The 15000-nt window shown below is 44.7% G+C and overlaps 1 protein-coding gene across 1 annotated transcript in view; it reads left to right on the forward strand.

Moving 5' to 3' along the window:
- LOC129862752 (putative sodium-coupled neutral amino acid transporter 10) overlaps nucleotides 1-15000 on the forward strand; it is a 70094-nt gene that overhangs the window by 31062 nt on the left and 24032 nt on the right. Inside the window, 5 exon segments of the mRNA XM_055935065.1 lie at nucleotides 1676-1778; nucleotides 3479-3661; nucleotides 5918-6029; nucleotides 8643-8749; nucleotides 12720-12879. Of these exon segments, the coding sequence (XP_055791040.1) occupies nucleotides 1676-1778; nucleotides 3479-3661; nucleotides 5918-6029; nucleotides 8643-8749; nucleotides 12720-12879 (665 nt within the window).

The following is a 15000-nucleotide window of genomic DNA, read 5'->3' on the forward strand; positions in this document are numbered from 1 at the left end:
TCACTCTCTCACTCTCTCACTCTCTCACTCTCACACTCTCACACGGAGAGGGAGAGAATGCAGTAGAGACACAGTAACTGTATTCTCTCTCTCTCGCTCACACACACACACACACACACACACACACACACACACACACACACACACACACACACAGAAGGAGAGGGAGAGAATGCAGTAGAGACACAGTAACTGTATTCTCTCTCTCTCTCGCACACACACACACACACACACACACACACACACACACACACACACACACACACACACACACACACACACACACACACACACACACACACAGAAGGAGAGGGAGAGAATGCAGTAGAGACACAGTAACTGTATTCTCTCTCTCTCTCTCACTCTCACACACACACACACACACACACACAGAAGGAGAGGGAGAGAATGCAGTAGAGACACAGTAACTGTATTCTCTCTCTCTCTCACACACACACACACACACACACACAGAAGGAGAGGGAGAGAATGCAGTAGAGACACAGTAACTGTATTCTCTCTCTCTCACACACACACACACACACACACACACACACACACACACACACACACACACACACACACACACACACACACACACACACACACACACACACACAGAAGGAGAGGGAGAGAATGCAGTAGAGACACAGTAACTGTATTCTCTCTCTCTCTCACTCTCACACACACACACACACACACACACACACACACACACACACACACACACACACACACACACACACAGACAGAAGGAGAGGGAGAGAATGCAGTAGAGACACAGTAACTGTATTCTCTCACTCTCTCTCACACACACACACACACACACACACACACACACACACACACACACACACACACACGAGTTAGTGCAAAAAAGACTGCCAAGAAACTTTATAATGCTCTAAATCCAGGCTAGCACTAGGTGTAAAGTAGAAGGCCTGTAAGTTCCCCTTTTACAGGCTTGCTTTACAGTGCTGCTGGCCTGTTCTGGTACAGTGCTGCTCGATGACAGACAGACCCTTCTCTCTTTGTTTCTCAGAGATAATAACCAGCACTGACAGACAGTGCAGTAAAGTGCCCACTCATTCTCACACACACACACACACTTGTGTCGCACACACACAAGTCTTTCTCACCCCTTCTACCTACCAGTTCATGGAAATACAACTGACCTCTTGTGAAATCAGCTGTCCTCTCCATGACATCTGTTTAGCATGTGTTTAATGTGATATGATACAAATGCTGGGGTGTATTCACTAGGAACCAGACTGAACCAAACGGTACAAACCAGGGAGGGACCTACCTAAATTTGTCCAATATGAACTCTCATTTTCGTTGCAAATTGTTTCCGTTTTGAGTGCAATCATTGGACAAATGATTGCACCCCTGATCCTCACTTTTCAATCTGATCATCTATAATGACTAGAGATCTGAACTATCAGACAAAATTCACCTTTTTACCCTCATGATTTGCCTTGTCTGTCTTGTTCTCTGCCGAGAATATTTTAGATTTTGATAAAATGATTATCTTAAGACCCCTGAAACATTTGATAATCCACAAAGTCTTGACGCTTTACTTTTCTAGTAGCTATTAAGTTTGTCCTGAAACTTGAGCTCTCTTGTCCAGTCTGATGTGGTAGCTGTAGTTTGTGGGCTGGTTGTTTGTTTACAGGCAGGTGTTGCCTACCTACGACACTCTGGACGAGCCCTCCATCAAACGCATGAGCACCATCTTCACCACCTCCCTCAACGTCGTCACCACCTTCTACATCACGGTGAGTGGTGTACGCTGATGATGTCACTACCTATCTCGACGTCTTCGCCACATAGTACAGTACATTGTTCTATACTGCACGGTGGTTTAGGTGTGTAGTACAGTACATTGTTCTATACTGCACGATGGTTTAGGTGTGTAGTACAGTACATTGTTCTATACTGCACGGTGGTTTAGGTGTGTAGTACAGTACATTGTTCTATACTGCACGATGGTTTAGGTGTGTAGTACAGTACATTGTTCTATACTGCACGGTGGTTTAGGTGTGTAGTACAGTACATTGTTCTATACTGCACGGTGGTTTAGGTGTGTATTACAGTACATTGTTCTATACTGCACGATGGTTTAGGTGTGTAGTACAGTACATTGTTCTATACTGCACGGTGGTTTAGGTGTGTAGTACAGTACATTGTTCTATACTGCACGATGGTTTAGGTGTGTAGTACAGTACATTGTTCTATACTGCACGATGGTTTAGGTGTGTAGTACAGTACATTGTTCTATACTGCACGGTGGTTTAGGTGTGTAGTACAGTACATTGTTCTATACTGCAGGGTGGTTTAGGTGTGTAGTACAGTACATTGTTCTATACTGCACGGTGGTTTAGGTGTGTAGTACAGTACATTGTTCTATACTGCACGATGGTTTAGGTGTGTAGTACAGTACATTGTTCTATACTGCACGATGGTTTAGGTGTGTAGTACAGTACATTGTTCTATACTGCACGATGGTTTAGGTGTGTATTACAGTACATTGTTCTATACTGCACGGTGGTTTAGGTGTGTAGTACAGTACATTGTTCTATACTGCACGGTGGTTTAGGTGTGTAGTACAGTACATTGTTCTATACTGCACGGTGGTTTAGGTGTGTAGTACAGTACATTGTTCTATACTGCACGATGGTTTAGGTGTGTAGTACAGTACATTGTTCTATACTGCACGATGGTTTAGGTGTGTATTACAGTACATTGTTCTATACTGCACGATGGTTTAGGTGTGTAGTACAGTACATTGTTCTATACTGCACGGTGGTTTAGGTGTGTAGTACAGTACATTGTTCTATACTGCACGGTGGTTTAGGTGTGTATTACAGTACATTGTTCTATACTGCACGATGGTTTAGGTGTGTATTACAGTGCCTTCAGAAAGTATTCATACCCATCGACTTATTCCACATGTTGTTGTTACAGCCTGAATTCAAAATGGATTAAATTGTCATTGTTTTTTTACCTATCTACACACAATATCCCATAATGACAAAGTGAAAAGATGTTTTTAGAATTTTTTGCACATTTACTGAAAATGAAATGCATAAATATCAAATTTCCATAAGTATTCTCACCCCTGAGCCAATACATGTTAGAATCACTTTTGGCAGTGATTACAGCTGTGAGTCTTTCTGGGTAAGTTTCTAAGAGCTGTGCACACCTGGATTGTATAATATGTGCACATTGTTGATCATTGCTAGACAGCCATTTTCAAGTCTTGCCATAGATTTTTTAAAGCCAATTTAAGTCAAAACTGTAACTAGGCCACTCAGGAACATTTGAAGTTGTCTTGGTTAGCATCTCCAGTGCATATTTGTGTTTTAGGTTATTGTTCTGCTGAAAGTAGAATTTGATTCCCAGTGTCTGTTGGAAAGCAGAATGAACCAAATGTTGCCTGTGCTTCTTATGAACTCTTCCATCCTCTCCTCTCTAGGTGGGATTCTTTGGCTACGTCAGTTTCACGGAGGACATAGCCGGTAACGTTCTGATGAACTTCCCTTCTAACCTGGTGACTAAGATGATCCGGGTGGGTTTCATGATGTCAGTGGCGGTGGGCTTTCCCATGATGATACTGCCCTGTAGACAGGCCATCAACACCATGCTGTTCGAACAACAGGTGACTATATACACACACATGCAGGTTAACACACACCAACACACACACACATACTAGTGATGGGGGGGGGGGTCGATACCGTTAGATATCAGAATATTATTTTTGACGATGTATCTTTTTGACAATATTGCAACAATATTTTTGCGCTAGCTTGTACCTTCATAGCTTAGCTCTGTAGGCCATCTCTTGTCCCTCTGCAGCAGCAATATACACTGCTCAAAAAAATAAAGGGAACACTTAAACAACACAATGTAACTCCAAGTCAATCACACTTCTGTGAAATCAAACTGTCCACTTAGGAAGCAACACTGATTGACAATAAATTTCACATGCTGTTGTGCAAATGGAATAGACAAAAGGTGGAAATTATAGGCAATTAGCAAGACACCCCCAAAAAAGGAGTGATTCTGCAGGTGGTGATCACAGACCACTTCTCAGTTCCTATGCTTCCTGGCTGATGTTTTGGTCACTTTTGAATGCTGGCGGTGCTCTCACTCTAGTGGTAGCATGAAATTGAGTCTACAACCCACACAAGTGGCTCAGGTAGTGCAGTTCATCCAGGATGGCACATCAATGCGAGCTGTGGCAAAAAGGTTTGCTGTGTCTGTCAGCGTAGTGTCCAGAGCATGGAGGCGCTACCTGGAGACAGGCCAGTACATCAGGAGACGTGGAGGAGGCCGTAGGAGGGCAACAACCCAGCAGCAGGACCGCTACCTCCGCCTTTGTGCAAGGAGGTGCACTGCCAGCGCCCTGCAAAATGACCTCCAGCAGGCCACAAATGTGCATGTGTCTGCTCAAACGGTCAGAAACAGACTCCATGAGGGTGGTATGAGGGCCCGACGTCCACAGGTGGGGGTTGTGCTTACAGCCCAACACCGTGCAGGACGTTTGGCATTTGCCAGAGAACACCAAGATTGGCAAATTCGCCACTGGCGCCCTGTGCTCTTCACAGATGAAAGCAGGTTCACACTGAGCACATGTGACAGACGTGACAGAGTCTGGAGACGCCGTGGAGAACGTTCTGCTGCCTGCAACATCCTCCAGCATTACCGGTTTGGCGATGGGTCAGTCATGGTGTGGGGTGGCATTTCTTTGTGGGGCCGCACAGCCCTCCATGTGCTCGCCAGAGGTAGCCTGACTGCCAATAGGTACCGAGATGAGATCCTTAGACCCCTTGTGAGACCATATGCTGATACATGCACATTTGTGGCCTGCTGGAGGTCATTTTGCAGGGCTCTGGCAGTGCACCTCCTTGCACAAAGGCGGAGGTAGCGGTCCTGCTGCTGGGTTGTTGCCCTCCTACGGCCTCCTCCACGTCTCCTGATGTACTGGCCTGTCTCCTGGTAGCGCCTCCATGCTCTGGACACTACGCTGACAGACACAGCAAACCTTTTTGCCACAGCTCGCATTGATGTGCCATCCTGGATGAGCTGCACTTGTGAGCCACTTGTGTGGGTTGTAGACTCCGTCTCATGCTACCACTAGAGTGAGAGCACCGCCAGCATTCAAAAGTGACCAAAACATCAGCCAGGAAGCATAGGAACTGAGAAGTTGTCTGTGGTCACCACCTGCAGAATCACTCCTTTTTTGGGGGTGTCTTGCTAATTGCCTATAATTTCCACCTTTTGTCTATTCCATTTGCACAACAGCATGTGAAATTTATTGTCAATCAGTGTTGCTTCCTAAGTGGACAGTTTGATTTCACAGCAGTGTGATTGACTTGGAGTTACATTGTGTTGTTTAAGTGTTCCCTTTATTTTTTTGAGCAGTCTATTTGGAACATCCAATCGCAGTAAAATCACAGTATCGAATCACAATACATATAGAATCGTGAGAATCGCAATACATATCATATCGGCACCTAAGTATCGTGAGGTCCATGGCAATTCCCAGCCCTAACACGCAAACACACGCACACGTTTGTTTGACTGCTGACACTCTATTCAGAGGTGCTAAGTACTGTCGGCAGGCAAACGTTTGACAATCCCACCTGTGTGTCTGAGCTATAAACCTAATCCTAACTGTAATTGTAACCCGAACCCTGAATCTAACCCAAAATAGTCTGTTTCCTTGTGGGGACCCACTGTTGTCCTTGTTTTACTATCTGGTCCCCACAAGGAAAGTAAATCCAAACACACGGAGACACACTCCATGTGTCTCCAGTGATATGATATTACAATTACCTAACCTGGAAGAGCTTTTCTGTACAACACTGTTATAATGAATCTTTCTCTCTACCCTGTTTTTGTCCCTCAGCAGAAGGATGGGACGTTTACTGCAGGGGTGTACATGCCTCCAACGCGCTTTAAGATGATCACCTTCGGCATCGTCATCGGAACCATGCTGGGAGGCATCTTCATCCCCAATGGTGTGTGTGTGTGCGACTGTGTGTGTGTGACTGCAGGTCTTTAAGGTGCGTGTGTCGTGTATTGTAGCACAGGCTGTGTGAATATGAGTTTACGACTCAGTGAATGTCACACTCTTAACCTCTCTAGGGTAGGGGGCAGCATTTGGAATCTTGGATGAAAAGCATGCCCAAATTAAACTGCCTGCTTCTCGGGCCCAGAAGATATGATATGCATATAACTGGTAGATTTGGATAGAAAACACTCTAAAGTTTCCAAAACTGTTAAAATAGTGTCTGTGAGTATAACAGAACTGATTTGGCAGGCGAAAACCTGAGAAAAATCCATTCGGGAAGTAGTTTTTTTTGTTGGTTTTGTAGTTTTCTATTCAATGCCATTACAGTACCCATTGACTTAGAACTCAAATTGTAGTTCCTATGCCTTCCACTAGATGTCATCAGTCTTTAGAAATTGTTTCAGGCTTGTATTTTGAAAAATTAGGAAGTAAGAGCTGTTAGAATGAGTGGACCCTAAAGTGTCACAGAACTTTTTCATGCGCGCGACCCGAGAGAGTGCATTTTCTTGTTTACCTTTTATATTGACGACGTTATTGTCCGGTTTAAATATTATCGATTATTTAGGCTAAAAACAACCTGAGGATTGAATATTAACATCGTTTGACATGTTTCTATGAACTTTACGGATACAATTTGGAGTTTTTGTCTGCTTGTTTTGACTACGTTTGAGCCTGTGGATTACTGAAGAAAACGCGTGAACAAAACTGAGGTTTTTGGATATAAAGAGTTTTTATCGAACAAAAGGAACATTTATTGAGTAAATGAATGTCTGCTGAGTGCAACCATATGAAGATCATCAAAGGTAAGGGATTAATTTTATCTCTATTTCTGACTTGTGTAACTGTTCTACTTGGCTGGTTACTGTTTGTAATGATTTGTCTGCTGGGCTATGTTCTCAAATAATCGTAAGGTATGCATTCGCCGTAAAGCATTTTAAAAATCTGACATGGTTGGATTCACAACAAGTTAATATTTAAACCTATGTAAAATATGTTTTGTTTTCTGAATTTTTATAATGAGTATTTCTGTATTTGAATTTGGCACCCAGCAGTTTCACTGGCTGTTGAAGAGGTGGGACGCTAACGTCTCACGTACCCAAGAGAGGATAACACACTCCTTAAATCACACCTTTTATAGAGCTATTATTCTCCCTTCTCAGACACCCAGACACACACACCCTCTCTGGCTCATAGCCCCCCCACAAAACACACACACCCTCTCTGGCTCATAGACCCCCCACAAAACACACACACCCTCTCTGGCTCATAGACCCCCCACAAAACACACACACCCTCTCTGGCTCATAGACCCCCCACAAAACACACACACCCTCTCTGGCTCATAGACCCCCCACAAAACACACACACCCTCTCTGGCTCATAGACCCCCCACAAAACACACACACCCTCTCTGGCTCATAGACCCCCCACAAAACACACACACCCTCTCTGGCTCATAGACCCCCCACAAAACACACACACCCTCTCTGGCTCATAGCCCCCCCACAAAACACGCACACCCTCTCTGGCTCATAGCCCCCCCACAAAACACACACACCCTCTCTGGCTCATAGCCCCCACACAAAACACACACACCCTCTCTGGCTCATAGCCCCCCCACAAAACACGCACACCCTCTCTGGTTCATAGCCCCCCCACAAAACACACACACCCTCTCTGGCTCATAGCCCCCCCACAAAACACACACACCGCACGCACACTTGTTCTTTAGAGGTCTCTGTAAGTTGTGTGTTTTCTGTAACGATCTAGAGGTTTGGGTTAGTTTGCATGTTTTATTCATCTTATGTGGTAAGGCTATTAGTTAGGGTTGCGTTTGGGTAGGGACACACACACACACCAGCGTGTGTGTGTGTGTACCTAATCAGGCTAATAGAGTGAAAGGGGGATGGGGGGACTCAGAGGGGAAACGGACACTAAATCTGAGGCACACAATATGGCCTGGGTTCCCAGGAGGAGAGATTGGTACTGGCTTGAAACACAGGGTATGGAAGTGTGCTAGCTTGTGCTAGATTAGATTAAGGGGGGTAGGTTTCTGCTTCATTTGGTACAGGGCCATGGGCCAGATGGGTTGGAACGGGGCCATGGGCCAGATGGGTTGGAACGGGGCCATGGGCCAGATGGGTTGGAACGGGGCCATGGGCCAGATGGGTTGGAACGGGGCCATGGGCCAGATGGGTTGGAACGGGGCCATGAGCCGGATGGGTTGGAACGGGGCCATGGGCCAGATGGGTTGGAACGGGGCCATGGGCCAGATGGGTTGGAACGGGGCCATGGGTTGGAACGGGGCCATGGGCCAGATGGGTTGGAACGGGGCCATGGGGATTCTGATTGAACAGGAAGGCTTAGCCATGTCCTTGTCTGTCTGGAAAAAGTTGAGTAGGTGCAGGAAGACGTGGAGAGAAAGAGGAGCGTGGAAGAGTAGAATGAGGATTGTTACCTGGCCGACACGTAGACCCATGTGGTACACTGGCAGTATGTGACTTTAGCCATGCAAGTGGATTGTGTGACTTAATGTTTGTCTATGCTACTCCCTCTGTAGTGGAGACCATCCTGGGTCTGACTGGAGCCACCATGGGCTCCCTCATCTGCTTCATCTGCCCTGCCCTCATCTACAGAAAGATCCAGAAGAATGGACTCACCGCACAGGTACCACACACACACATACAGTTGAAGTCGGAAGTTTACTTACACCTTAGTCAAATACATTTAAACTCCTAGTATCCTAGTAAAAATTCCCTAGTCTTAGGTCGAGTTAGGATCACCACTTTATTTTAAGAATGTGAAATGTCAGAATAATAGTAGAGGAAATTAATTATTTCAGTTTTTATTTCTTTCATCACATTCCCAGTGGGTCAGAAGTTTACATACACTTAATTAGTATTTGGTAGCATTGCCTTTAAATTGTTTAACTTGGGTCAAACATTTCGGGTAGCCTTCCATAAGCTTCCCAAAATAAGTTGGGTGAATTTTGGCCCATTCCTCCTGACAGAGCAGGTGTAACGGAGTCAGGTTTGTAGGCCTCCTTGCTCACACACGCTTTTTCAGTTCTGCCCACACATTTTCTAAGGCTTTAGGTCAGGGCTTTGTGATGGCCACTCTAATACCTTGACTTTGTTGTCCTTAAGCCATTTTGCCACAACTTTGGAAGTATGCTTGGGGTCATTGTCCATTTGGAAGACCCATTTGCAACCAAGCTTTAACTTCCTGACTGATGCCTTGAGACGTTGCTTCAATATATCCACATCATTTTCCTCCCTCATGATGCCATCTATTTTGTGACGCGCACCATTCCCTCCTGCAGCAAAGCACCCCCACAACATGATGCTGCCACCCCCATGCTTCACGGTTGGGATGGTGTTCTTCTGCTTGCAAGCATCCACCTTTATTTCTCCAAATGGTCATTATGGCCAAAGAGTTATATTTTTGTTTCGTCAGACAAGAGGACATTTCTCCAAAAAGTACAATGTTTGTCCCCATGTGCAGTTGAAAACCATAGTCTGGCTTTGTTATGGTGGTTTTGGAGCAGTGGCTTATTCCTTGCTGTGCGGCCTTTCAGGTTATGTCGAAATAGGACTCGTTTTACTGTGGATATTAGAGGTCGACCGATTATGATTTTTCAACGCCGATACCGATACCGATTATTGGAGGACAAAAAAAGCCGATACCGTTACCGATTATTGGAGGACAAAAAAAGCCGGTACCGAATATTGGAGGACAAAAAAAGCCGATACCGATTATTGGAGGACAAAAAAAGCCGCTACCGAGTAATCGTCCGATTTTTTTTATTAGATTTTTTTTTATATAGATATATACACTGCTCAAAAAAATAAAGGGAACACTTAAACAACACAATGTAACTCCAAGTCAATCACACTTCTGTGAAATCAAACTGTCCACTTAGGAAGCAACACTAATTGACAATAAATTTCACATGCTGTTGTGCAAATGGAATAGACAAAAGGTGGAAATTATAGGCAATTAGCAAGACACCCCCAATAAAGGAGTGGTTCTGCAGGTGGTGACCACAGACCACTTCTCAGTTTCTATGCTTCCTGGCTGATGTTTTGGTCACTTTTGAATGCTGGCGGTGCTTTCACTCTTGTGGTAGCATGAGACGGAGTCTACAACCCACACAAGTGGCTCAGGTAGTGCAGCTCATCCAGGATGGCACATCAATGCGAGCTGTGGCAAGAAGGTTTGCTGTGTCTGTCAGCGTAGTGTCCAGAGCATGGAGGCGCTACCAGGAGACAGGCCAGTACATCAGGAGACGCGGAGGAGGCCGTAGGAGGGCAACAACCCAGCAGCAGGACCGCTACCTCCGCCTTTGTGCAAGGAGGAGCACTGCCAGAGCCCTGCAAAATGACCCCCAGCAGGCCACAGTGTATATATATATCATACACACACACACATTTTTGTAATAATGACAATTGCAACAATACTGAATGAAAACTTTTATTTGAACTTAATATAACACATAAATACACACACACAGCTCTGAAGTGACAATGATACTGAAGAGTCTGCTTAGGTGACAAATACTCTCAACTTTTTTAATAAAAATAGAGTTTAAGTTACCTGTGATGAATGTTGAAAACAAAAACTTAAATTTCTATATGCAGGAAATCCTATTTTAATAATGGGCATGGTAAGAATTGACAACCAAAGTGCGAGTCATAATTCCCATGACACCTTCTAGCAAAATCTGAAAAGCGGTTCCTTCATTTATTCCATAGGATATTTTTACATTCACTTAAAATAAGGTCTGTGTTTTGTGTAGGCTTACACCACTGTGCCAATTTTATAACTGTGTAGATATCCATAGGACAAGGTAACTCTGATCAATATTGGCTAAATATAAGCGAAGATAAAAAAAATTGTAGAGTGGATTTATGAAAATCTGTTGACAAACGTTACCTTATCCTAGTGAGATTTACACGGGTATCAAAACGTCGAGGCGGTTTAAGCCTGCACGAAACACAGACCTTATTTGAAGTAGATCAAGACATTCTCTATGGAAGACATGAACGGTAAAATAACGAAGGAACCCCTTTCAAGTTCAGCCGCAAGTTATTAAAGGAATTATAACGCGTCGACTATTTCTCTCTAAACCATATACCTTTGACTAATCCGGAAACTAACTATCACCTCGAAAACAAAACGTTTATTCCGTTACGTATTTTATCTAACGGGTGGCATCCATGAGTCTAAATATACCTGTTACATTGCACAACCTTCAATGTTGCCATAATTACGTAAAATTCTGGCAAATTAGTTCGCAAAGAGCCAGGCGGCCCAAACTGTTGCATATACCCTGACTCTGCGTGCAATGAACGCAAGAGAAGTGACACAATTTCACCTGGTTAATATTGCCTGCTAACCTGGATTTCTTTTAGCTAAATATGCAGGTTTAAAAATATATACTTGTGTATTGATTTTAAGAAAGGCATTGATGTTTATGGTTAAGTACACATTGGAGCAATGACAGTCATTGATTGATTGTTTTTTATAAGATAAGTTTAATGCTGGCTAGCAACTTACCTTAGGTTACTGCATTCGCTAACAGGCAGGCTCCTCGTGGAGTGCAATGTAATCAGGTATTAGAGCATTGGACTAGTTAACTGTAAGGCTGCAAGATTGGATCCCCCGAGCTGACAAGGTTAAAACTCTGTCGTTCTGCCCCTGAAGGCAGAACGTTCCTAGGCCGTCATTGAAAATAAGACTGTGTTCTTAACTGACTTGCCTAGTTAAATAAAGATTAAATAAAGGTGTAAAAAAAAAAAAAACGGCAAATCGGCGCCCAAAAATACCGATTTCCGATTGTTATGAAAACTTGAAATCGGCCCTATTTAATCGGTCGACCTCTAGTGGATATAGATACTTTCGTACCTGTTTCCTCCAGCATCTTCACAAGGTCCTTTGCTGTTGTTCTGGGATTGATTTGCACTTTTCGCACCAAAGTACGTTTATCTCTAGGAGACAGACGCGTCTCCTTCCTGAGCGGTATGACGGCTGCGTGGTCCCATGGTGTTTATACTTGCGTACTTTTGTTTGTACAGATGAACGTGGTACCTTCAGGTGTTTGGAAATTGCTCCCATAGATGAACCAGATTTGTGGAGGTCTATAATTTTTTTCTGAGGTCTTAGCTGATTTCTTTTGATTTTCCCATGATGTCAAGCAAAGATGAGTTTGAAGGTAGGCCTTGAAGGTAGGCCTTGAAATACATCTGCAGGTACACCTCCAATTGACTCAAATTATGTCAATTAGCCTACCAGAAGCTTCTAAAGCTATGACATAATTTTCTGGAATTTTTCAAGCTATTTAAAGGCACAGTCAACTTAGTGTGTGTAAACTTCTGACCCACTGGAATTGTGATACAGTGAATTATACGTGAAATAATCTGTCTGTACACAATTGTTGGAAAAATGACTTGTCATGCACAAAGTAGATGTCCTAACCGACTTGCCAAACTATAGTTTGTTTACAAGACATTTTTGGAGTGGTTGAAAACCGAGTTTTAATGACTCCAACTTAAGTGTATGTAAACTTCCGACTTCAACTGTACATCCATTATCTCGACTAACCTCATCACTGACCAACATCTCTCTCTCTCTATAGTTGGTGTTGTGGGTTGGGTTAGGCATCTTGCTGGTCAGCACCTTCACCACGGTGTCAATCTCAGCCAGTGACTCCACCCTCAAGCATGCCCCTCCTCCCCCTGCAGCTGACAAGAGAGCCGTCTTGGGAATCCATCCTGACATGGCTTATTTACTGAACGGTATGGACCATATTACAATGTTCCTTCCTTGAGTCAGCTATTCTATTCAGTTCTAAGTCTGAGATGCTTCGAACTCCAAAGATCACATTTTGATGTCAGTGTTGGTGAGAGTAGAGAGACCAAGAGCCAAAAGGTCAAAGCAATCTTAAAACAAAGAAAGATGGAACCGCAGATAAATGGGTGTCACGAGAATTTTTATCCCAATGTTCTAACTGAACGATTTTATAACTTTGACCAATTCCCAGAGGTTTGTAAGACCCTGGTTAATGAAGAATTAGACTATGCCCCCAGTCTGCAATAGATCAATCCTTTATTCAGAGAGTACTCTGAAAATCATACAATGCACATAGCCTTTTATACCTCACACACACACACACACACACACACACACACACACACACACACACACACACACACACACACACACACACACACACACACACACACACACACACACGAACTCACATCAGTAGAAACTCCACCTCTCTTTAGGTGGGCTGTATTTTTCCAAAGTTCACATACATTGTTTATCACCCTTCTGCAACATGTTTCATCGTTATCACAAGTCGACAGTTCAGTTGTCCTTGAATGTCTACCCAGCTCATATTGCAAAATAGTAACACAATGGCCTAGTCACACACATTGTTGAATTATGCTTCTAACACATTATTATAGCCTTATAATTCTAATACATTTCACACAGTTATACAGTTTCAGGGTGGAATACTTTATTCATTACTTTAAACATATAAATTCCTTTATCAATGGGGGATTATATTGAATGTTTGACTGACAGACAGCTAGACAGACGGGGTAGAGGATAAGAGGAGCATCTTTGACATTGATGGAGCCAGAGTGATGCTCTTCAAACTCCAGTGGTTTCTCATCTCCCCCCATCTCGCTCTCTCCTCTCCCCTCTCTCCCCTCTCCTACTTCATTTTCTCTTTCCTCTCCCCTTCTCATTTTCCCCCTCTCCTGGGCAGCTGAAATGCCTGCTATCTCTTTCCTGTAACGGGATAAGATGGAGGGAGACGATTCAGAGGTACAGCCAGAGGAAATGAGGGGAGAGATGAGTGAGACAGGAGGGCCGGGGTTTGGGGAGGTTAGGGGTTTGGGTAAGAGAAGGGGGGTCATAAAAATGAGAGAGAGTTACACACATCGGAGCAAGGACAGTTCACACAGCCTCATCCTTCCTTCTGTTCTCCTCTTTCCATCTCTTTCTACCTCTATCACTGTCTTTCTTTTTTTATCTCTCCCTCTGACTGATACAGTCGTCCACTTCCTTCCACACCTGTTTCCTGTTTATTGCAGATTAATGATAACGGAAGCATGGGTCCCTGTCTCTCTCCCTAGCTCTCTGTCTCTCTCCCTAGCTCCCTGTCTCTCTCCCTAGCTCTGTCTCTTTCCCTAGCTCTCTGTCTCTCTCCCTAGCTCCCTGTCTCTCTCCCTAGCTCCCTGTCTCTCTCCCTAGCTCCCTGTCTCTCTCCCTAGCTCACTGTCTCTCTCCCTAGCTCCCTGTCTCTCTCCCTAGCTCCCTGTCTCTCTCCCTAGCTCTCTGTCTCTCCCCCTAGCTCTCTGTCTCTCCCCCTAGCTCTCTCTCTCTCTCCCTAGCTCTCTGTCTCTCTTCCTAGCTCTCTGTCTCTCTCCCTCGCTCTCTGTCTCTCTCCCTCGCTCTCTGTCTCTCTCCCTCGCTCTCTGTCTCTCTCCCTCGCTCTCTGTCTCTCTCCCTCGCTCTCTGTCTCTCTCCCTCGCTCTCTGTCTCTCTCCCTCGCTCTCTGTCTCTCTCCCTCGCTCTCTGTCTCTCTCCCTCGCTCTCTGTCTCTCTCCCTCGCTCTCTGTCTCTCTCCCTCGCTCTCTGTCTCTCTCCCTCGCTCTCTGTCTCTCTCCCTCGCTCTCTGTCTCTCTCCCTCGCTCTCTGTCTCTCTCCCTCGCTCTCTGTCTCTCTCCCTCGCTCTCTGTCTCTCTCCCTCGCTCTCTGTCTCTCTCCCTCGCTCTCTGTCTCTCTCCCTCGCTCTCTGTCTCTCTCCCTCGCTCTCTGTCTCTCTCCCTAGCTCTCTGTCTCTCTCCCTAGCTCCCCCTAGCTATCTGTCTCTCTCCCTAGCTCTCTGTCTCTCTGTCTCT

This window comes from Salvelinus fontinalis, chromosome 1 (assembly GCF_029448725.1).
Source record: "Salvelinus fontinalis isolate EN_2023a chromosome 1, ASM2944872v1, whole genome shotgun sequence".
Classification (NCBI taxonomy): Eukaryota; Metazoa; Chordata; class Actinopteri; order Salmoniformes; family Salmonidae; genus Salvelinus; species Salvelinus fontinalis.